This window comes from Nyctibius grandis, chromosome 18, assembly GCF_013368605.1.
Source record: "Nyctibius grandis isolate bNycGra1 chromosome 18, bNycGra1.pri, whole genome shotgun sequence".
NCBI lineage: Eukaryota > Metazoa > Chordata > Aves > Nyctibiiformes > Nyctibiidae > Nyctibius > Nyctibius grandis.
The window spans coordinates 7,838,827-7,861,109 of NC_090675.1; the positions used below are offsets into that span (position 1 = coordinate 7,838,827).

General features: G+C 44.4%; 3 protein-coding genes across 3 annotated transcripts; 2 read left to right on the forward strand and 1 right to left on the reverse strand.

Moving 5' to 3' along the window:
* Positions 1-4: 4 nt before the first annotated feature.
* On the forward strand, positions 5-4,130 carry TAX1BP3 (Tax1 binding protein 3). Its single transcript, XM_068415722.1, has 4 exons — positions 5-94; positions 1,770-1,889; positions 2,218-2,295; positions 2,521-4,130. The coding sequence occupies exons 1-4, from the start codon at positions 56-58 to the stop codon at positions 2,656-2,658; spliced, it is 375 nt and encodes a 124-aa protein (XP_068271823.1). The 5' UTR covers positions 5-55; the 3' UTR covers positions 2,659-4,130.
* Positions 4,131-4,519: 389 nt separating this feature from the next.
* CTNS (cystinosin, lysosomal cystine transporter) lies at positions 4,520-12,249 on the reverse strand. The gene is made up of 11 exons (XM_068415478.1): positions 12,161-12,249; positions 11,672-11,745; positions 10,481-10,559; positions 9,713-9,797; positions 9,517-9,620; positions 8,398-8,529; positions 7,553-7,652; positions 7,339-7,458; positions 6,082-6,252; positions 5,748-5,865; positions 4,520-5,389 (listed from the first exon to the last, which is right to left on the reverse strand). Exons 2-11 carry the CDS (start codon positions 11,733-11,735, stop codon positions 5,259-5,261), a joined length of 1,104 nt encoding a protein of 367 aa, XP_068271579.1. The 5' UTR covers positions 11,736-11,745; positions 12,161-12,249; the 3' UTR covers positions 4,520-5,258.
* Positions 12,250-12,402: 153 nt separating this feature from the next.
* Positions 12,403-21,487, forward strand: SHPK (sedoheptulokinase). The gene is made up of 7 exons (XM_068415477.1): positions 12,403-12,942; positions 14,197-14,338; positions 17,081-17,264; positions 18,454-18,606; positions 19,721-19,896; positions 20,012-20,212; positions 21,093-21,487. The coding sequence occupies exons 1-7, from the start codon at positions 12,769-12,771 to the stop codon at positions 21,485-21,487; spliced, it is 1,425 nt and encodes a 474-aa protein (XP_068271578.1). The 5' UTR covers positions 12,403-12,768.
* The last annotated feature ends 796 nt before the right edge of the window (positions 21,488-22,283 follow it).

The window sequence follows — 22,283 nt, forward strand, 5'->3', positions numbered from 1 at the left end:
GGGGCGGGGCCGGGCGAGGCGCTTTTGTTCGGGCGGCGGCAGCGGCGGCGGGGCCATGTCGTACGTGCCGGGGCAGCCGGTCACCGCCGTGGTGGTGAGGCGGGGACGGGACGGGGGCGCCGCGCCGGGGGCTGCTGAGCGGGACGGGAGAGGTGGTGCAGGTGCCGCCCGGCAGCGCCCCGTGGGCTGTCAGCGGGCGGAGGGGCTCAGCGGGGGCGGAGGGCGCGGCCGCGCGGGCTGCAGCGCCGCCGGTCCCGGTTGCCGCCGGTCCCGCTCCCCGCCCGCCCTGGCGGCGGCTCGCTGCGGGTGGAGGCTGTGGGTGCCTGCGGCGAGCTCGGCCCCGGAGTGACGGGCGGGCTGGGCACCGGAGGCGCGCACACACACACACACACACAGGCTCCGCTCCCGGATGCGAGAACCGGGAGGGAGCTCCGCCGGGCTGAGGGAACGGGCCCCCGCCGAGGGCTGCGGCCCCCCCTCCGCCTTCCAGGCGTTGGTTGGGAAAAGAGAAAGTAGCTGTCACTGGGGCCTGGCGGAGGAGCAGCCCGCTCCCGCTGTACCGGGGGTCGTGCCGACAGCGACCGTCGCCCTCGCCCCGGGCGGTACGGCAGGGCTCCCCGGCGCCTTGCTCGGTGGCCTCTGCTGCCAGCAACTGCACGGTGTAGGCGGGATTAGCACCTGCTTTGCCTCGGTGGGGTTGATGAAGTAGAGCTTTTGAAGTATACTAATTGCTTTAATCAACAAACGGTGCAAGCAGAGGGTCTCTGTTGTTTCTTCTGCGTTAGAATATTGGATTTGATCGTGCTGGGCGGGGAGGCTGCTAACCCAGCTGAAACACGCTGTGCCACTCCCCGCTGTGCAAGACCAGACAACCCTGGGGATGTGGTAGCTGTCCCGGTGTGGCCGAGCGGTCTGTCTGCTAGTGAGAGCCCGAGCCCGGTGCCCTTGGGAAGTTCAGTGTCTGACAGGGCTGTTGGAGAAGAATCAGAATGGTTTGGATTGGAAGGGACCTCTAAAGGTCATCTAGTCCAACGCCCCTGCCATGGGCAGGGACTTCTTCAGCCCGGTTGAAGAGCCTTTTGAGTGGTTATTGTTTCAGTTAAGGCCATGGCTTTTTATCTTGGCTCAGGGATTGCACAAGCTGGCATGGATACAGTGCTTAGATCATGTGTAAAGCTTGTCAGATGCCTGTGTTCATCGGACAGCAAGGAACCTGCCTCTGGATTACAAAAGTGTCTTGATAACTTATCTTAAAGAACCACCCTAATAATAGGTTGTTATTTCCACTGATAGGGCCACAAGGCACGTGGGTAGAGAGCAAGATGAGTCTAGCCCTGAGTGACTGCTGGTTATCGGGACATGACTCATGTTTGAAGAGACCTGCTCTGGTTTTAGTGTCTCTCTGGGCAGAGGTAACATGGGGAGTAGTTAAGGAGCTTGGCTGTATCATGGCACGAGCTTGGAGATGGTTTCCTGTCCTCCTGTCTTGTGGGGGGGCTGGGAACAGTTCAGAGCCAATTGCTGTCAACACCAAGGTTGTGTGTGACTGACAACAGCGAATGCCACGTGGTAGCTCTGTGCTGCCAAGGGGCTTTGGAGCTGTCTGCCTACACTGTGTAAGCTCAGCTGGCTGGGACGCAGCCTGCTCTAGCAGGGTTACAGCATCTCTGTGAAAGGCAGGTTAACTGGGGCTTGAGTATCTGTGTCTGAAACACACCCGTGACTTCTTCCAGCGATAACAATACTCAGCTGTTTTATCTTTTTTTCAGCAAAGAATTGAAATACACAAGCTTCGTCAAGGTGACAATTTGATTCTGGGATTCAGCATTGGAGGTGGCATTGATCAGGATCCTACTCAGAATCCTTTCTCTGAAGACAAGACCGACAAGGTCAGATGCTCTTTGTTTTCTGTAGCAGCTATCTGTGCAAAAGGCTCAGCATAACCAGCTCAACCCACTTGCATCTGTATTCTGTCCTCTCACATGGCTGATGACTAAGGTTACTCTGATGCCACGTTATCATCTGCAGACTAAGTTTGGTTTAAGTCAGCTCTCCACCTTTTCTATTTTCCAACATTGCACAAACCTGGTTTTAACTAGAATCCTGTAATATACTACAACGTATTTTTGCATTGTCAGTAGAATGGCCCTTGAGTATTTAATGCTCCCACATATTTAGTAAATGAACACTTGATTTTTTATTTTTTTTCCCCCACAGGGTATCTATGTAACAAGGGTGACAGAAGGAGGCCCAGCAGAAGTTGCAGGACTTCAGATTGGAGATAAGATCATGCAGGTAAACACCAAGATAAGACAAGTACTAATGTACTACTAGGTGCACACTACAGAGAAGTTTCTGCTGGGGGGAAATGCTGTCTTCTGGGTACTTTTTAGGACAGTTTGTGGGGCTTATAAATAAACTGAGCTGTGGCATAAGCATATCTACTACAGAGTTCTGATAGAACAGTTATAGGACACCTGTGAATCCACACACCTGCTTCACTTTATGGGTTTTTCGTAGGTGAATGGCTGGGATATGACAATGGTGACCCACGACCAAGCTAGGAAGAGGCTGACAAAAAGGAACGAAGAAGTGGTACGGCTGCTGGTGACCAGGCAATCTCTGCAGAAGGCTGTGCAACAATCCATGATGTCCTAATCAATCATCACGTTGGGGAAGGGTTGGGGAGGGAGATGTATAGACTGGTATCAAGCAAGGAAGCAAATACTAGACCTGAACAGGTTGTCTGGAAGGAGTGCATGTTCCTACCTGTGGTAAACACTTTTTTTTTTTTCTTTCTCTGGTGTAACTGGCAGTAGTAAAACTCCAGTCCCCCCAGCAAGAGTGCTTCTCTAAAGTCTTCCCTGCAGGTACATGGTAAGACTTTATTGTAGTCATGGCTTTCAGGAGGACAGGACAAATCCTAGTTATCTACGGAAGCAATTAACTTTGACAGGATTCTTTTGTAGCACAAAAGCTTCCTATTTTAAGAGGAAATGTGGTTTCTGCTATGGAAGAGGGTTTCCTGTGCTTAAGCTTTTAGAAGTGAGCTGTCCTGTCCTCCCATGCTATCAAATTAAAATGCCAGAATTAAGAGTTGCACACTGCTGTGAGGAGGAGCACTGTACTAATCTCACATTGTGTGCTAGCTAGATGGAGTATGCTGAAGGGTTTGGGGCATTACGGTTTACTGCAAAGATTCCCTGTATAAAGCAGCTTCTTCAGACAAGAAACAAGTAAGTAACACACTAAATTAGATTAGTACCTCTGAAGTACACTAAAAGTTCATAGATGCTACAGTTCAATTTCACTGTCAGTAGAACCTTAATTCTCCATGTTCACAATCAATTTGTAACATCAATTTAATCAAGTTTAAATGAAGGGAATATGGAGCAGGAAAGAAAACACTGTTGCTGAACTCACCAAAAGAGCTGCTTGTGGCTGTAGAGTCTTCAGTTCTTCATGCCACTTCTATCAGACTTGAAATGGGAGGGGTGAATTTTGGTCTGTCTTCTAGAAGGCTTTGCATAAATCACTGATTTATTGGATGGAAGAGATGAATATGCCAGTAATTTCCAAAAGTGCCTCTTGACCAAATTTAAACTTCTGGTAAGATACTAAGTTGTTTAAATCAGTGTGCCACAGGATTTAAGATTCTTGCTGCAACACTAAGTTAATTATCTAGCATCCTGGTGGTTTGTTAACAAGCTAGCTTTACAATTATCCAAAAACTGGAGTTATTAATCACCTTCAGTGGAGTTATACATATCTCTACTTTCCTTAAGCAGTCTTCAGGTAAGCTGTTGTAAATAGAACATGAGGAGGTAGCAGACTAACTTATTCAGTACATTACTGCTGTGCCATGTACGTACGTTGTGATTAATGCATCTCAGACTGTTCTATATGCACCAGCAGATGCCTATTGACCCTTTTTATATCTATGGAATTACTACAATACTGCTTTTGAATTTTGTAACTTAAGAATTCAGTGGTAAATTTTAAGGCTTTCAAGGTGAAGTTATTTTTGTTACTATAAAGATACACTGCTATTTGTACTGCTATTCCACTTGATTTTACACACAATAAAACAAAGCTGGATTTCCTGGCTGTTTTCTCCTTAGATTTAAGAATGCCCCATCACTTGAATGCCTCCAGCTGACACCTCTTCTGGGGACTGTAGGCTAGCTACATCAACACAGTGCAGTCAGAGGTTAGTAAGGTCTGATTTCACTGGTGGGTATCTGCAGTGTTAGTGAGCTGTTAAACCTCACCTGGTCTCTAGCAGGGGGGAGAAGGGGTTCTGGTTTTCCTTAGGTTGACACCTATACCATTCAAGTACAAATGCATGGATTCCCTTCTAGTTCTTTTAAAGGGTATAATGCTTACCTTCAAGTAACTTTAAGACCTTGATCTCTACCTGGAACATACCATGTGTAGTTAGAAAGTTGCCCAGGAACAAAAACATATGTTTAAACTTTAATCATGAGACTGTTAATTAACATGATCCACTTAGAAATAATCATTTTGATAAATCTTTAATCTTTACCATCCACCATTTAGGATTAAAGGCATGTCAGTAGAACTGAGCAAAATGAAGTTAGTGCATTAGAAGTATTCAGATAGATCTGAGCACTCACCTTAGCACCTTTGAAAGAGCTTTCAGTGAAACAGGAGTACAGTTTCTGCTTCTCAGTATTTGTTTTTTAATAAAGAGTTCAGGTTCCAATATTTGTGTATTTGCTACCAACCTCATTATTCTTTTATGTACCACTACAGCTGTTAACAGCCAGCCTAAATGGTGTTCTGTTGTGATCTGTAGCACTTAGAGCCACAGTCTTCAGTCATTACATTAAGATATTAAGTGGTTGCTTAAACATGATCTCAGATTTTCAGAAGCCAGAACTCTGTTCTTTGTGCTTTGCTTCCAATCCAAAAGACACCACTCTGGTCTTTCTCTTTCCTGTTGTTAATAGAAAAAGAGCCACGTGTTGCTTGGACAGCTCACACTAAGCTGTCTTTGCAGCTTCAACAGGCACGAGTCTTCCATTTGCAAGTGGTGGCTAGAGAGCTTGCTGTCCTTTAAGGCATCTGGCAATCAGCATTTGGTGAGGCAATGGATTGTATTCCATACCAGAGGGCATCAACGTATAAAGAGAAATCAGAATCAGTATTTCTGGTAACTGGCAGTAGGCATCTTGAAAACCCTCAGCCAGGGCAGGGGCAAGTTCGATTTAAAGTTTTTGTCTTCACAAGTGATGTTATTCACAAGGTTCATACCCCCTTCTCCTATAAAGGCAGTAGTGCTGGACCATAAAAACAATATCAAAGATGATGGAGAAGACACCCAGGCCAAACTTGGTTGGATCTCCAAAGATTAACTTCCACTGATCTGTCAAACACAAAATTAGAGAGTTAAGGCTAACTCCTCAAGTGTAGTCTTAAGACTACAAGATCATGCCATACATATTAGTTCATTACCTGGACTGCTTAGACACACCCTAAGGCTGACTGTAGTGTACATCTTATGCAAAGCTAATTAATAACTCTTCTGTGGTTTCTTCAGAATAGCTATTTCATTTTTGATCTTGAAAGAGTATGAACAGATTCTTTAATCTTAGTATAAGAATAGCTACCCTGCTATAGCACAAACATCATTCTCCAAGATAACCTACCAGTTTATATCTGCTTTGTAGCAGGATTCTCCCTCCCCGTTAAGAAAGGCCCCACCATGTCCCTTCCAGCCTTACCATTGTTGTATGACTGCAAAAACATCTGGAGAAGGCTGAAGCTTCCACCAGTGAAGTCTAGCAATACATTTCCAATACTCCATCCCTCAGTACTCTTCCGACGGAAATTCATGTATGCCTGAGAGTGTAACAAGAAGTCAGTCAGCATTTCATGTACCAGCATTTCTGAGATTAACATTTCAGAAGCCTTCTGTATAACTATACTGGTTTTGTCACTAAAAGACTTAGACTTAAGTAATCATTGCTGGTTTAGTCTAGTTAGACTTTCAAGAGCATACACTACAGGCTTAGGGTGATGGGAATATAGTATAAAAGCAGAAAAGTTCAGATTTACCTGTGGAAAATATTTTATCAGTGTGACTGCTAACTTAATGTAAGAGAAGCAGAATAAGAACTGTAGCCATGTCATTTCCTCAGCTGCAGCAAGAAACAGTGTTGTAAAGGTGAAGATCCATGCAAGTGCCAGCAGTCCAACAACAACTTTGGATACTTTCTGACCTGCCCTCTGAAACAGAAATGCAGATACAGTTAGACTGACCTAGGTCATACATCACCAGACACACTGTAAGGTATAGAATATGCTCAGGACTCTGCAAGGTTACAGTCCAAACCTGTTGTACCAGTTACACTCATACCACAAGGGAATTGTAAAATTAAATGAGTGCTACAGCAACCAGCTGTAGGTTTGCAAGAGCTGATGAGCAATATTCAACATCAATCATTTGGAACACAGTTGTCCATGAGCACGTGGGAAACAATATTGTGGCAGTATTCTTGAGTATTTATGATGCTTATTATCAGTGCCACATCTGTAACAACCTCCTGAGTTCAGGCTGATGATATCGAGAGTTCCTATATATGCAAAAGGCTGCTAGTGCCTTTATGGTAAAGATTCATGGTTGCCTTCTAATTCTTCACTAGAAAAAGACTATTGCACCTAGCAGTGGTGACAAAGGGGCTGTTACAGTTTGAGGTTTAGCATCACCAAAAGAAGCACCCCAAGAGAGAAACAGTTGCCATCTAGAGAAAATTGGCTGTTCAGATCAGAGGCTTTTACAATGGGTATTAAATAAAGAACCACCTGACTATAACAATCAGTCTCACCTGAAGAGGGTGGGAATTATAAAAGGGCCTTTGCAGCTGTATTAGGAGAAGCTGGAAAAAGCTGAAAGTTTTAATTGCAGGGAATCCCTAAGGATGCTGTCCTAGCTTGAAGAATGCTCCAAATAGTGAGGAAACAGCAAAGCACATACCAGCATTTGTACTGTGTAGAGCTGTAATCTATGTGCTGGCTAGAGATCTGTTTGGGAACTTTACGAACTTGGCTGTTTGCCTGAGTTATTTTGAGTCCCTAAGGAGTTTACTTACAACCTCAGAACATCCACGAGGCTAAAGTAGCTAAAGCTACTGGAGTTGCTGCTAGCTCAGGAAAGATAAAGGCAGCTGGACTGCAAAGCCTGACTTCTTGAAAGGCCACTGACATGCTATGAAGAGGACTTCGGAGCCCCAAAGGAGTGGACGGTGAGTAATGAGGTGCTCGGCAGAGGGAGCTCTGCCAGAGCTGATGGCCCAGCCCAGCATCGAGACTTACCTCGTAGATGCAGCACTGAATTATGATGAGTAGAGTTAGAGCTACTGCGTGGAGACTGAAGAAAACATCATTGATAGCCACAGGGTTCACCCCACTGGGATAACTGACTAGGAATTCCTCCTAAATGTAAGAGAAACCGAAACCAGCCAAATGCCTTAAGTCCCCTCTGTAGATACCCACTCCCCAGCAAGTATTAAGAGAGAATCATGCTTACCTTAATCAAGGGAATCCAGAAAAGTCCAATATTAAACACACTGTATGCTATAAAGCCAGTAAGGTTTAATGCTAAAAAGTCAAAGCTTAGTCCAACAACACTAGAGAAGGGAGAAAAAAAAAAAAGAGAAATATGCATCAGAGCATTACAGGCAGTTCCAGGGACAACTTGACCCTAGAACAGGCAATTTTTGATGTAAGCCAAAGCTGCAAGCATTGGGACAACATGATACTTTGAGTTCATCAGGAAGCAAGGTGAAATATCCCTCATATGCCATGCACTGGTACTCACAACAGCTCTCACTGACAAGGTTGTGTCCCTGCTGTTTAAATTCACCCCTCCATGAGCTCAGCTAGTCTGATAGAACCATTCCAGCCTGAATCCATAGAAGCAGTAGTGCATCTTGGCCAAAACAAATGCTTTAGTTTTCATATATAATGATGTTTCTACTTACAGTCACTTAAAGGAAGCTGGCCTAATGGCAACACTACAAGGAGCTGTCTGATAGCAGCTTACAAGGTAAGTAATCTTTGAAGGTGGTCATTACAATTGGCTCAGCTGGATGATTTACAACATGACACCAAAGGGAATGGGGATGTCCCCTCTATCACAAATTGGTATAGACACAAATTATAGTGTCTAGAAGATGCACTTAAGTTTCCTCTGACCTGCATGTGGAAAAGCTCACTGGGGCTGCATTTATTCAGGCCCTATCTTTGCCTTGCCTTTTTGCCCCAGTCTTTCCATGCATAATTCACAATAACCAAGATGGATGTAGCTTAAGCTAGGAACATGATTTGCAGAAGTGCTTAAGTGACTTGCAAACGCATCTTAAGCCTCTTTACCTTTTTCTTCGCCAGTTCTCAAAGAGTTGAGGATAAAAGGAGATGGACCAGGCGAGGAAATAGATCCAGCCAATCACCTCATCAGCGTATCTCACTATGATGCTATGAATCACTTGAAATTGAATCCTAGGTCTGACAGTTAATGCAAACAGAATTAGTTCATTTGTCTGTTCACACTTTTTTCAGCAGATTTTGCCTTGTTCTGCTTTGAGAGAGAAAACAGAGTCCAGGTGTTGAGACAAGATAATAAAGATTCAGAGTTAGTTTCAGTAGAGTTGCTCCCCTTTTCTTTAGTGTCCTTGTTATGTTTAGGGCATCTCCCACTCCTACCCCCTACCTACTCTTTCTTTGCCTCACTCTTTCCTTTCCATTCTTTGACCATAGAAATCCTCAAAAAGGTCATCTTGTGCCTATGGCTTCCACTCCCTCAGCACAAGGTCTGTTATGCAAGAGCAGTTTCACTCTTCATGCTCTGCCAACAAAGCCTCATGATCACGCTGGTCCTGGTGACCATTTCATGTGCTTACCTCTGCATTTGCTTTGAGTCTTAAAAGCAGAAGCAAAATGAGGAAGTAAAACAGGAGTATCCTGTTGCTCAGCAGCATCTGGGCAACAAGCAAATAAAATCCAGCTTTCTCCATCTTGCCAGGCTGTTTTCCCATTAGGGAGGACTGGCATCTGTGAAAAGAGGGCTCCCCTAACTAGAAAGCAGAACACCTGCCTCTCGTGGTAGTGATGTGGGTGCACAGCTGCATTAGGCTATTAGCACTCCAGGACAGTAAGAATAGTATCCCACTGGACACTTAGAACCAAATGCTTCCTGGATCAGCAAAGCATGTATGTAGTTTTGATACTTTTGGGAGGGGTTGTTAAAACCAAACTAAGGAGCCATAAGAACACACAGTCATCTAGTAATGAAATCTAAGATACTAAGACTACCACTCTGCTTCCATACCCTGTATTTATCTGAATACCTTGGGGATTGCTGGAGGGTCATCACATCTTCTCAACTACATACCACCCTTGTCCCATTAACTATTTAACTACAGGAAGGGAATAGTTACCCCAAAGTTTAGGAAGCTGTAGGATAGTAAGTAGAACTAAAAACTAGTTTCTCACCCAGTTAAGTTGGAATTAATGGTATAAAGATAAACTGTTACTTGTCCAACATCATCTGCTTTCACTTGGAAGTCTGCTTTAGTGTGACCTGCAGGAAATTGTACCTGCAAGGCAAAGTGGAGGGAAGAAAGTGGAGAGTTGCACCATACCAGCAGTAGGCTTTTGCATAAGGTCAGAAAGCTGTTGTGTCACTTACTTCATCAGGCAGTTCAACAATAGTGCTGTGTTTTGATGAGTGTGTAATATTAAGTGTTATCACCAGTGTCTCATTTAATGGAGCCCTGTGAAGGCAGAAAACCAAAGTTAGACTGGTGCCTGAGTTCACAAAGATTGCTTCAGGGCTATGGGAGACTATCTGCCAAATCCTCACGGCAAGCAATGAACACCCCTCCCCTTTGGGATCTCAAAGTCTGAGTATTTACCACTCCTTTCCTGGGAGGAGACTGACATAGCAAAACCATGGGTAAACAATGCTCGTATTAAACAATGAGACTAAGGTGCATCAGCCCCAACTCTGTAGAAGCTGCATTTCTTAGCTAGAAATGTCGAGTTCTGTTTGCTTGGTAAAGTTTTTTTGGTGATTCTTCTAGGAAATGGAAGTTTCCTTTAAGCATCAATTTTTAGAAATGAAGGAACTGTAAGTTCACTTATGGAAGACAGTTCAGTAAGCTAATATAGGGCAGGCAGTATAAAATGCCTTTTCCTGCTCAGCTTCCCATACAAACGGCATGGGATATTGTCAGAGGCCAACCATACAAGGCTGTTTGTGAGAATGCTGCACTATCTTCGTCCATACTGGTACTAAGTGATGTAATGGTCCAGAAGTGGACAGTCACACCATGAGATTCACTCTGTATGAACAATTAACCTAGTCCACAGGAAAGCCTTAAGTATATAGCTAAGTCCTACTCGCTTGCTCATCCCCTGTTCCAAAGAGAAAGTAAAGATGTAACCATGATTTTACCTCAGAGAGATGGTGACATTTGTTGAACTTCCACTTTCTAATGACACCACTTCAGGGACAGACAATACAATGACTCCGTCTGGGGGAGGGAAAAAAAACAAACAACCAAAAAACCCCCCACAAATCACAATTACTACGAATGATGTAGCTCCTTCAGAAGAACTACCTACTTTCTTTTGTGATATAGACATTTTGTCCATTGGTACCTGCAGTGTCAGATTAATAAAATTAGTACACATGATAAACAGCAAAGGGTGTACAGCTTACTTCAAAGTGACTAAAGAACTTAAAAGGAGAAGTAAGTAACTGTCACTTGAACATGTTACAAGGAAGCAATTTAAATAGTTGAAGTGCAACAAAAGTTCATGCCAAGAGAAGGCTATAGGATACTTCAAACCTACACTGTTTCTTGATGCGATCCTAATAACTTAGGAGTCATAAATGCCTAATATTTAGTTCAAAATTGCCTCTTGGGTCACAAATTCAAATGAGGTACCCAGATGTTCAAGTGAATGTACATTTACTATCTTAACACTTCAGGAATCACAAGCACTTTACTACAGTGCTCTGAAATATTGCTATTAAGGGGTACACTTGGCAACAATCCAGCTACGTTGTACCACATCATGCTTTAAGAGAGGCTCAGATTGCAAGTGCCAATACAAACTATATCAAAACTATAAGCATGTCAACAATTTTGACACTTGGAATCCAAGCCTATTTTATTCACTGTATGTTTAAAGGACACAAGAGACAAGAGGAAAAACAAAGAGCTATATAAAAATAAGACCAGAAACTGAGAGATAAACAGGTTGCCCTGGACACTTTTTTTTTCTTGTTGCCATGTATTACACAGTGTTCTTAAGAAGTTATTTAAGTGCAGGAGAGCTCCCCAGTTCATCACTGACTGCACCACAGGCAGTATTTAATCTGCTTCTGCAGAGGTTGAGTTTGGAGCACGAGGCCAGTGCTCCATCACATCAGTGCCTCGGTGTAGAACTGTCTGTGTATGAGCACATCAAGTCAAAGGTAACGCGTGAAAGAGCAGCTGATGGGAACCATGGCAGAGGCCTCCCCAGAGAGGGGAGATGGGGATGCTGCAGGGCAGCCCTCTTCCACCTCTTACCAGTTCACACCTGGCCCCTGCCCGGGAGACCCTGTGGGTCCAAGCTGGGATGGCCAAACACTCACCGCCAGGCCCCAGCAGCACGAGCGAGAGGTACAGCAGAGCGGGGAGCAGGTATTGCATCCTCATGGTGGGAGAACTGCAGAAAAAGCGAGGGGAAGGCTTGGCTGGGGACCCGCACGTTCTGAGGGGGCAGCAGCACATCCCCTCAGCGGGCAGCTCCCTGCAAACGGCCCCCAGCCCGGCTGAGGGACCCTCAGCACCCTCAAGAGAGCACCAGCCCTCAGTCCCTGTGTCTGCCCGGCCTCTCCCGGGGACACCTTTCCCTCACAGCTTCCCCCGCTCCCGCCGCACGGAGCTGCCGCCCCCTCGGGCCTCCCCCCGCTCCCCGGACTACAACTCTCAGCATCCCCCGCGCCGCCCCGCCGCCGCGGTGCACGCTGGGACTTGTAGTCCCCGCCGGGCTCCCCGCAGCAGGCGCGGTGAAGCGGGGCCACCCCGCGCTTCGGGATGCTCCAACACTGAGGAAGCGGTGCTGAGGAGAGGGCGCCTACCTCCTTCCACCGCCGCGGCCCCGGCCCGCGCAGCCCCGGCTCTTCCCTTTTCAGCTTCTCACGTGAGGCGGCCGCCTCTCGACTCCCCGCCCCGCGCCCGTGGCGCCGCGGCGGCCGCCCGCGGGTGCCATCTTGGGTGTGGCGGAGCGGGCTGGGCGCCGGGCTGCTGGCGGCGAGGCTGCGAGGAGGGAGGGAGAGCTGCGAGCGGAGGGAGGGAGAGCTGCGAGCGGCGGGAGGGGCCCGGCGCTTTGGTTATTTGTTGAAGTTTCGTTTAAAGCGGCGCGGGCCACCCGGGAGGGCTGGGGAAGGGGCGGTTTGTCACGCTCAAGATGGAGGGATAGTGCCCAGGCGCTACTGGGGGGAGACAGCTTCAGCCAGAGGGCAAAGTCCAGGCCGCTGTCCCAGCCCAGTCTGCCCAGTCACTGCACGCTGCTGGGGTGGGAGCCCGCACTGCTTGTGCCCTCGGCACCCTTGGCTCTCGGGGCAGGTGCCCCCTCCGAGACAGCAAGGAGCAGTGCGGGGCTGAGCATGGTGGGTGTTGGCCCGGCCACCACGTAGAGACCTGTGCGTGGTGGGGAAGGTGGAACCAATCCCTTCTGCCCCTGGCCATGGCGAGCAGCGAGGTGGCAGGCAGGCCCGCTCCTGCCTGTGTGCTGGGCATAGACCTGGGCACGACATCGGTTAAGGCAGCCCTGTTGGTCGGGGCAGAGCGAGGGCAGGTGGTGGCAGAGAGCTCCAGGGAGACGCAGGCACACACCAGTAGCCTGGAAGCTGGACCGCAGGTAAGGGGCAGCAGATAGCACTGCTGGCGATGTCAGGGTACGGGCCTTGCCTTGCGGTGGCTGGGTTGTTCTGCTACATTGTGCAGACTTCAGTGGCTTTCGTGGATTGTTTTTGTGCCTAGATTGACAGGTGGTTGCTGCCTGTGTCTGGGTGTCTGAAAGTAGAATTAAAATGCTGTTTACTGTTCGAGAAAGTAAAGTACAGCTGGTTGATTTAAGAAAGACCCAGGTTTTGAAAAGTTGCACACAACAATCTAAAACTATTCTCCCATGAACCATCACCTTGCCTTTGATGCTACCACTCAGGAGACAGCAACCACTTGCTAGCTGGAAGGGTATTTTTCATTTTAATGCGAGATGGAATCAAAACTGGAAAATCCCCGTGGAAATAACCAGGAACATGTATTCCTTTTAAAGATCTTTACATTCATTGTGCTGGGCAGTCTTAGAAAGGATGAGTCAGAATCATAAAAAATATGTGTCAGCATTCCTCTGGCCTAGTATTGTAGTGAGTCTAGGGGCTAATTTCTGAGCAAAGATAACAAATAGGCCAACGTTCCTCTCTGCAGCCATGTTTATGCAGCCCAAAGCATGTATGTGCAGAACAGTTCACATCTATATGTAGACTATATGTGAATACTTTTGTTTGTAATCTTCACACCGGTCTGTCACAAAGTAATCTGAATCTTCAGAGGTGTGAAAGCTGGAATACAGCTTCTCTTGTGGCAAGGTTTGGTCAGTTTGCCGAGTAGATCAGTTTGCTGGGTAGTTCTGGGAATAGAGTATCTAGAAATGAAGTATCAGCATCATCAAAATCAACAGTGAGTAGATATGGAGGAGCTTTAGGAAGATTTAGGGGAGACTGCATGCCAGTCAGAACACGCAGATACTCCTTTGTGAGGAAAAGAAGAGCAATATGTAAAGGGAACTGATGAAAGCATGTAATGAGTGTTAATGGATTTTTTGAAAAGGTATATTTGAGTATGGTAACTCAGGAAATGAAGAATTATTTGGCCTTCAGTTTAAGAGGCTGTTGTCTCAATCTCGACTTGCTAGTATTGGTTTTTAGTTTTTGTGGTTTTGTGGGTTTTTTGCATTCTTTTTTTTTCAATTTAGTAGTGAATGTTATTCTAGTAGATGCTATTAAGCTAAATGAATTCTGTTCTTCACTTCTGACTAGAGTAGCCTTGTTTAATAAATCCACTGAGTGAATCCTAATGGTTTCATGCTCAGAATAATGCTTTATGATTACAGGGAATGGAGCAGAATGTCCGGAGAATAATAAGAGCACTGAATGAATGCCTTGCTGCTCTGCCTCAGCAGCAGCTTCAAAGAGTCAGTCACATTGGCATTTCAGGACAAATGCATGGGATTGTATTTTGGAAAAAAGATAAAGGTAACATTAATTCTTTGCATTCCTGTTCAGAGTATTAGGATGCAGAAAATACATTTTTAACACTGTAGTGATGTGTAGGAAACTGTTGTATGTTCACTTTAGTCTTCTGTAAAATAGAATTAACAGAAGATCTTCTTCTGTGGGAATTTTGCTTTAACTACTGGAATTTCAGCTAGTGACTATAGTTGACCATGTTGTTTACACAGATTAGTTAAGGAATTTAGTCTTATGAGATCCCTGCAGAGTCAGCATAATTATTAATATGAAGGAGGAATAACATACTTGTGGCTTGCTAATTGCTTGTCCATCATATTCTATCTGCTACCAGTTGAAAGAACTTCTGAGTCATGTGAATGACTTTTGGGGGGGGAATGTTATTCACCTCGTAAAACACTTAACTAGCTGTTGCCCAGTATCTCAATACCTTCTAATGATTCTACAGTAGCAGTATTAGCAGTTCTGTGTATGCTTTGAAAAATAAGCTGTGCTTGATCTTTATGTTAGAATGTGCATATCGCTATGCTGTTTTGAAATGTTGTTTGAAAGTACAGTAGGAGAAAAACTGAAGTTCAGTAAATGTTTTCAGTCCTTCCTGCCCCGCCCCACCCCAAATCTCAAGGCATTTTTTTTCCTGGCAAGTTGTAGACTGTCATGTTGCATTCATCTTGCTGCTTATGCTTCTGTTAGTAGGAGCTGAAAAAGGATTATGATCATGATTCTGAATACTCAGCTACTTGTAAGATGAACGTCCAAGACCGCAGAAACAATGTTGACCACAATGAGGTAGTCACATGAGGCTTGATTGTTCAAATACTCAACCTTTCCGACAGCAAAAATGTTTGAAAATCTCAGGCCATGGATTGCCAGCCCTGTAAGACAGGGATGGATTATCTTCTTAGCTAACGTCTTATAAACCTACTGAAGTCTTAAGACTTTCAGAATGTGGTTCCATGTCTTCTTTATCTTATGATGTCCACGTCTGAGCAATTATACAAGGCTTATAATAATAGAAGTTATGCAGATTAAGCAAAGATTTATTGTAAACCTCAGAATAGATTTCCCAAAACTGCTGGTCACTGCCAGGGTCTCAATTGCATTAAGAGACACTATACTATTCATTACTGGCCGTAATTGTACATTACATACGAAAATGATTAGAAAGAAATCCGAAGGCTGATGGACCGAAGGAGCTGTTGCTCGCTTTCCTGCTGTCCCAAGGGCTGCATAACAAAGCCTCAGGGGTTCATGGTAGACAGATTCTTATGTCATATTTGTTAATATTTTATTTCCTAAAGCCACATGCCACTTTTGTTTCATTTCTGTCAAGTGAAAGAGGGTGTTTGCTCTCATTTGTTTTGAGTGGACTAAGTGAATCTGTGTACTTTGAGACACAAATTAAATTTTTAATAGCATCCTTTAGGGTTAGATTTATGATTAATAATATTTCTTAGAATCCATTTAAAACTAGAAAAGCAAACCAATTGTGAAATTCAGTTCAAAGAGACTTGATAGAACAGGGAATTAAGGGAACAAGAAAAAGTATGTGTTTGCTTTGCATGTTTCACATAGTACTTCACAGCTTTCACAGCTTTTCCTGTGTGAGTGTAACTTCAAATCCCTGTATCCAGCCCGAGAAAGACTCTTTTAGCCGTATTTGTGCTAGTCAGTTAAGCAGCCGTGTCAGTTCTCTGAGCTGCAGGACAAGTGGCACAGCACAGCTTGAAACTCTGCTCCCATCCCCAGCCAAAAGGTTGCCTCAGTTACAGAGCCAGCTGGAGGCAGTGTGCATCCCCACATGGTGGCCAAGCATCGCCTGGGAGAGCAGCAGTTGTCAGAGGCTGAAGCTGTGCTGCAGAGTGTGCTAGCAAACATCACATGCTAGTGCTTGAGCTCAGCCTCTGCTTAGTCTGCTGCTCTGATGAGGCCATGTGCTGCCTTTGCAGGACTGCTTGTGGTGAGCAGGTCAGGGCAGGAAGCAGTGCGCTGGACCGGAGCAATAGCAGGCATTGCTGAGAAGGCTCTGAGCTGCTCTGAGCAGTTCTGAGAAGTTGCCATAATTTAGCTGAGGCCTTCACATGACAGAATGTGAAGGTTTCATCAAAGGTATGTTCTGTGTTCAAAAGGAACACGCTGGACTGGTAAAACTGAAAACTGAGTTAAACCCTGTTCTACCTTTGGTGAAGCTTTGTTGCACAGCACAGGGAGGGATACTTTTTAGTACTTTGCACTCCGTTGCTTAATACATATAGATCCTTATAGATTCCTGTTGCTTTGTCTCAAAAGGTGATGAAACTATGTGCCACCATCATAGGCAGTTCATTACTAATACAGCATCCTCCAGGTCATGATGTGGCAGATCCCAGTTAAGGTTGGTATGTGAGAGCTATCAGCTCATTACCTCCCATAGCAGAATTGAGATATTTTTAGTGGGTCACCTGTTATTTAAGTTGTATCATTAATATCTCAAGGTGCATGTTGCTTGTTTCTGAAGACACTAGGAGTGCTTATAGAGAAGGAAGGCCTTGGGTACCATTCTCTGTTTTAGCAAAGGGTGACTGGCATTATGACGTTATCTAGGGCTGAAAAGTGTGACTAATTAATTTGATTACAATCACTATTGGCTCTGTTTCTGCTCTTTTTCCAATATATTTGACAAATTATCAAGAGTGTCCAGAACTGAAGAACGCCAGGCAGACTACACTGCAGGGAATCACTGGACTGCTCGGATACTGTGTGTTTCAGGTTGCAAGTGGACAGAGTGTGGTACAGGCCCTACCTTTGAGCCGGAGGAGGTCAGTCATCTGATTACTTGGCAAGACGGCCGCTGCAGTCCCACCTTCCTCTCTTCTCTTCCTCTGCCACAGTCGCATATCAGCTTGGCTACAGGATTTGGGTGTGCCACAGTCTACTGGTATTTAAAGAAGAGGTACATCAAGCTGTTTCACTGGCAGTTTCTCATCTTGAATTTATGTGACAATTAGTATTCCTGTAGCATGTTAATGCCACTACAGGCTGAGGGGCTGCGATTCTCTGTAATCATAATATTAAGTAAGTAGTCAAAGAATATTTAAAATGGCAGTATTCAATATAAACTATATGCAACTGAGCACATGAGTCTTTGACCTCATAAAAATACTACAGATCTCTCTAATAAAAAGAAAAATTTCTGACCACGTAGTGACAGAAGCCTTGTAGTATCATAGAATAATTCTAGTCCATTCTACCGCTCAGAGGAGCTCTGCTAATGCAATTTGAACACTATAATTTTGCCTTTTGCGGATTGTGAAAAGTACAAACATGCCTAAAACAGTAACAGAGTTGCTTTGTCTGGTTGCTGCCAGATGCTAAAACAGTCCCTAAATTAATTTCAGTTCCTTCCTTCCTTAGACACTGAGATCCTTATGAGGTGTTAGGAATGGTCTGCTTTGTTGTGGCATGTTTGCAGAGGATGTAATTTTTCACTTATGAATTGGCATCAGCAAGATTTGCTCCTCAGTTTCCTCTGCAGTATGCTGTGTTTCTCAAAGAGCCATTATCTTCCTCAGCAATGAGGTTCAATAAATGGGGAAAAACTTACTGGATCTTGGTTTCTTCCAGTGTGTGTGCAGCAAACATATGGAGCATGGCATGGTCTTGCTTTAAGCTGTATAACTCATGAGTCCAGCTGCTTTGTTTTGTTCCTGTTTTGTTTCACCATTTGGTACATTTCCATTCATGTAATTTGTGGATCCTAGAGCAACTGCAGGAATTTACCTATTTTTCTCAAATGCTCCAGGATCAACAAAGTGACGTTTTTTTGTGCAAACTGTTACTACCTTCCTGATAATTTTTGCAATGGTGTGCTTTTGAACCTAGACAACTCATCTCTTAAAGCCGCTGTTGCTCCATCTTGCATCCAGAGATAAGTATTGCTGCTGTGGTAACAGCTTGGAAAACAACTTCTGTTTGAAAAAAAAGTCAAACCAAAGCAAGACAACAAATTCAGGTTGATCACTGAGATGGCTGTTTCATTTTCAGATGGGATCACACATGTCTGTAGCACTGGAGGTAATCTTGTTCCCACTGCCTTAAAGCACCCCTCATTGTTTTTGTTTTTAAAATGTTTTGTTTAAAAGTCCAGATTTTCTGAAGTCTTATGATGCAGCTGGCACTATCCATGACTATGTGGTTGCCATGTTGTGTGACCTGAAGAAGCCACTCATGTCTGTCCAGAATGCTGCCAGCTGGGGATATTTTAATTCCAGGAACAAAAGCTGGAATACTGACATGTAAGTGTCATTCAGTGGATTTTGCGCATTGCTTGTGTCAGGCAACGTGAGCACCTCTTTGGGCCCTAAGCAGGAATGTGCTACAGATAAAAAGTGGTTGAAAGTTACTCCTAATCAATTGTGGTGTAGCCTGTACTGAAGAACTATTGAGAGTTTGCTCTGGTTTTTAAGGCATACTCGTTTAAATTATATAAAATCTGGCCCAGTATTGTTAGAAATACCTGAGACAGCGGAGCTGAGACACTCATCAGTGAGGCCTTGCATACCAAACTGTTCTCTTCCTTTCTGTGGTGGGATGGGATCGACAAGTGCACGCTTCAGCCAAGGTGTTACCTCTGTGATGGTAAAAGACAGTTACTAGTCTCTAGTTCTTTCAGCTGAGCTCCTTCATAACTACTAAGACTTACTGGTGATAATACCTGAGAGTTATTAGGCTACAGGAAGTCTTATAGGGAATTAGTTTGTTTATTTATTTACTTATTTATTTTAATGATTTGCTCTTTCAGGGCTGAGTGCTAAGGCCTTATATATTTCAGGGCTTAGGTTAGGCCAGGACTCCAAGATGAAAAAATCTGCTCATGAAGGTACGAAAGAGAGACAGAAACTTGCATTTGGCCTACTGAACTTTTACTAATCTGGTGGTGTTGCTGTAGCAGTGTAGTGTATCTTGCAGTTTGATTGTGTAAGGAGTTTGTTGGACTTAACTTTGTGATTTGGTTTTGAACCACTAACTGCATGACAGCTTGAAGTTCTTTGACACTTGGAAGTTGCATTTTTTTGCTGGTTTTGTGATTGTCCCTTTACCCTGGAGCTGCTTGTCCATATGACATCAGCAGGTTAAACTTGCTGAACATGTGCTGCTGTATAATCTCAGCTAATCAGATTGCATAGAAAGGAAAGCTATTTATTCTTGTAGACTGTTCTAATTTACTGAGCCCGTTGAACTGGAATGCTGCCCCTGTCCAAGACAAAGCTTTCTAAATAGGTGAAAGCATCCATAAATCCAGCAGCCACAAATGTATGGCCAGGTTTATCTGTGACTTCAAAGAGGTCTTTGTAGTCAGGTCACACGTTCCCAGACTGCTTTCATGCAATAATCTTGTTCCGATTGCAGATTGAAAAAATCCAGCTTTCCTGTTCACTTGCTTCCAGAGGTGGGAGACCCTGGCAGTATTGCAGGCAGGACAATCTGTGCATGGCACGGAATACCCAAAGGAGCAAAAGTAGGAATAGCTCTGGGAGATTTCCAGTGCTCTGTTTATTCCTGTCTGACTGAGAGGTATGATGCAGGTATGATCATTTTGGTATCTTATTTGGTTTTCTCATTGTCCTCCTTCAGGGTAGCCTAGTAAAACACTGATTTTTTTTTATTTTTTTTTATTTTTTTTATTCTTTTGTGTTCTAGTTCTTAATATCAGTACCTCTGCTCAGCTGACTGTCCCAATGCCTCCGGATTTCCAGCCTTCAGAGACACCAGATCCTTCCTCAGCTGTTACTTATTTTCCCTACTTCAATGGTGACTACTTGGCAGTGGCAGCATCACTTAACGGAGGCAATGTGCTAGCAACATTTGTGGACATGGTGGCACGGTGGACAGAAGAACTAGGTAAGCTGTTTTAAGGATAGTTAAAGCTTAAAATTTAGGTTGATCAGCAAGGTAAAAGGAAGCTAAGGCAAAGGAGCAAGCCTAGAGCTGTTTTGTCATGTCATATAAGGAACAAGGATGTAACTCTTGGGTCATGCTTCCTAGATCTCTGGAATTTCCTGCTGAAGCTTATGAACGTGCTGGGACAGTCATGCTTGCACTCCACATTCACACTGCCTCTAGGTTTTGGGTTTTCTTTTGTTTCAAGAACACAAGAGAATTATTGTTTGCAAGTTGTTTTTCAAAAGGAAAGGTCAGCAAATTTGAGGACAGCCTGTAATTTTGTATGACTGCAGTCCAAAAGAGTCACTTGATTAGATCAGTTGACTTTTGCTGCATGTTTTGCAGCACTCTAATGGATTTTAAGACTCAAACTCATGTAATATCTTCTAAGTGCTTAAAACACGATCTTCACACATTTTTTTAATAATCTCTGGGGTTTTGCAATACAGAAATAAGCTCTGAAATTGTTCTTTCACTGAGTACTTGAAGTGAACTTTGCATTCACGTGCAATCCAGCCACTGAAGCTGAAGTCTGCCATGAGTGCCTTTAGAGATGTTGTTTTGTGTAACTTTGCACAGTATGGGCAAAGAGGAATAGCTGTATTACCAGGAAAGGCAGTTTCTGTAATCAGAAAAAGATTTCTAGTATCACAGATAACTAGACACAATTGGATGGGAGAACTGTGGTTCATAATCCTGAAAAAACAATTACCTTTGGGACACAGAAAAAGATATACAATGTTTTGCTGAACAGGTGGATCAGCATCCATTTTAAGTCTCCACGTGTAAGATACACTAGACCCCTTCGGATTAGTGACATGATATTTCCCATCTGCAGGACTTCAGGTTCAGAAGTCTGCCATCTATACAAAGATAATCGAAGCAGCCTTGGCCCAAAATGACAGCAAACTCTCAGTCCACCCGACCATATTTGGAGAGAGACACATTCCTGAGCAGCTGGCATCAGTGACCAATATTGCTGTCTCTGACCTCTCCCTGGGTCACGTAACCAGAGCTCTCTGCCGGGGCATCGTTGAAAACCTCTGTTCCATGTTACCTGTGCAGCGCCTGATGGAGACGGGAGCGAGGAGGATTCTGGGGAGCGGGAGTGCCCTTGCCAGGAACGAGGTGCTGAGGCAGGAAGTGGAAAGGGTTTTTCCATTCCCTGTGGTTTACGGGAAGGATGTTGATGCTGCTGTGGGGGCTGCCATGGTGATGTTCCACAGAAAATAAAGTCATTGTTTGGAATGGCCTGAGATGCAGCTTCTTTTTTTTTTTTTCCTGGCTGTACAGTGGTTCCTTTCACTTTCTTCACTTTTTCTGGAGTTGTATTCAACATGCCATCTCACTCATTACAGTGGAAAAAAAAAAATCTTTCATTTAATGTCCTCTTCTGCTTCTGGGTGTACACATTTTGTTGCTCTCTCATTCTCATTTGTGAAATGAGAAGCAATTACATTAAATTTGACTGAGTGACTAGGAAAGATCCATTAACTTTCTGCATAAAATGATACTTCATGCGAGGCTCATTTTCCTGGTAGGAAATATGTTTAGAAGGACTAGGAGAGATGAGTTAGCTGTCTGTAACTTAGTCTAATGATGCTTTCAGTAGAGACTTCTTGTCCTTAAAGTGTCTCACAGTATACATACATATAGGCAGCAGACCAGGATGTCAGCCTCATTTGGGGAGTTCGGTGGCTCTTGCACGGAATCAATGACAGTTTTCACATGTTGCGTGTTGTCTTTGTAAAAGATGGAATACAATCTTGGCTTGAACATCAACAAAACAATCAAAATAAAACATGGAGGATTGTTTCTGTGGCTACCGAGGTCAGGTGCAGTGGATTAAGGTCAAAGCCATGGCTAGGCCAGTACCATGACTGGAGATGCCTGGAATGCAAGGCTTATATCCGAGTGGAAAATACATTTATAGGGTGGGAGGTAACTATTTTCCTTATTTGGCACGTGTAATTATTTTGTGTTTGGTTTTTGGGTGTTTCAGAGCCTCTCTGAAACAGTCAGAATTTGT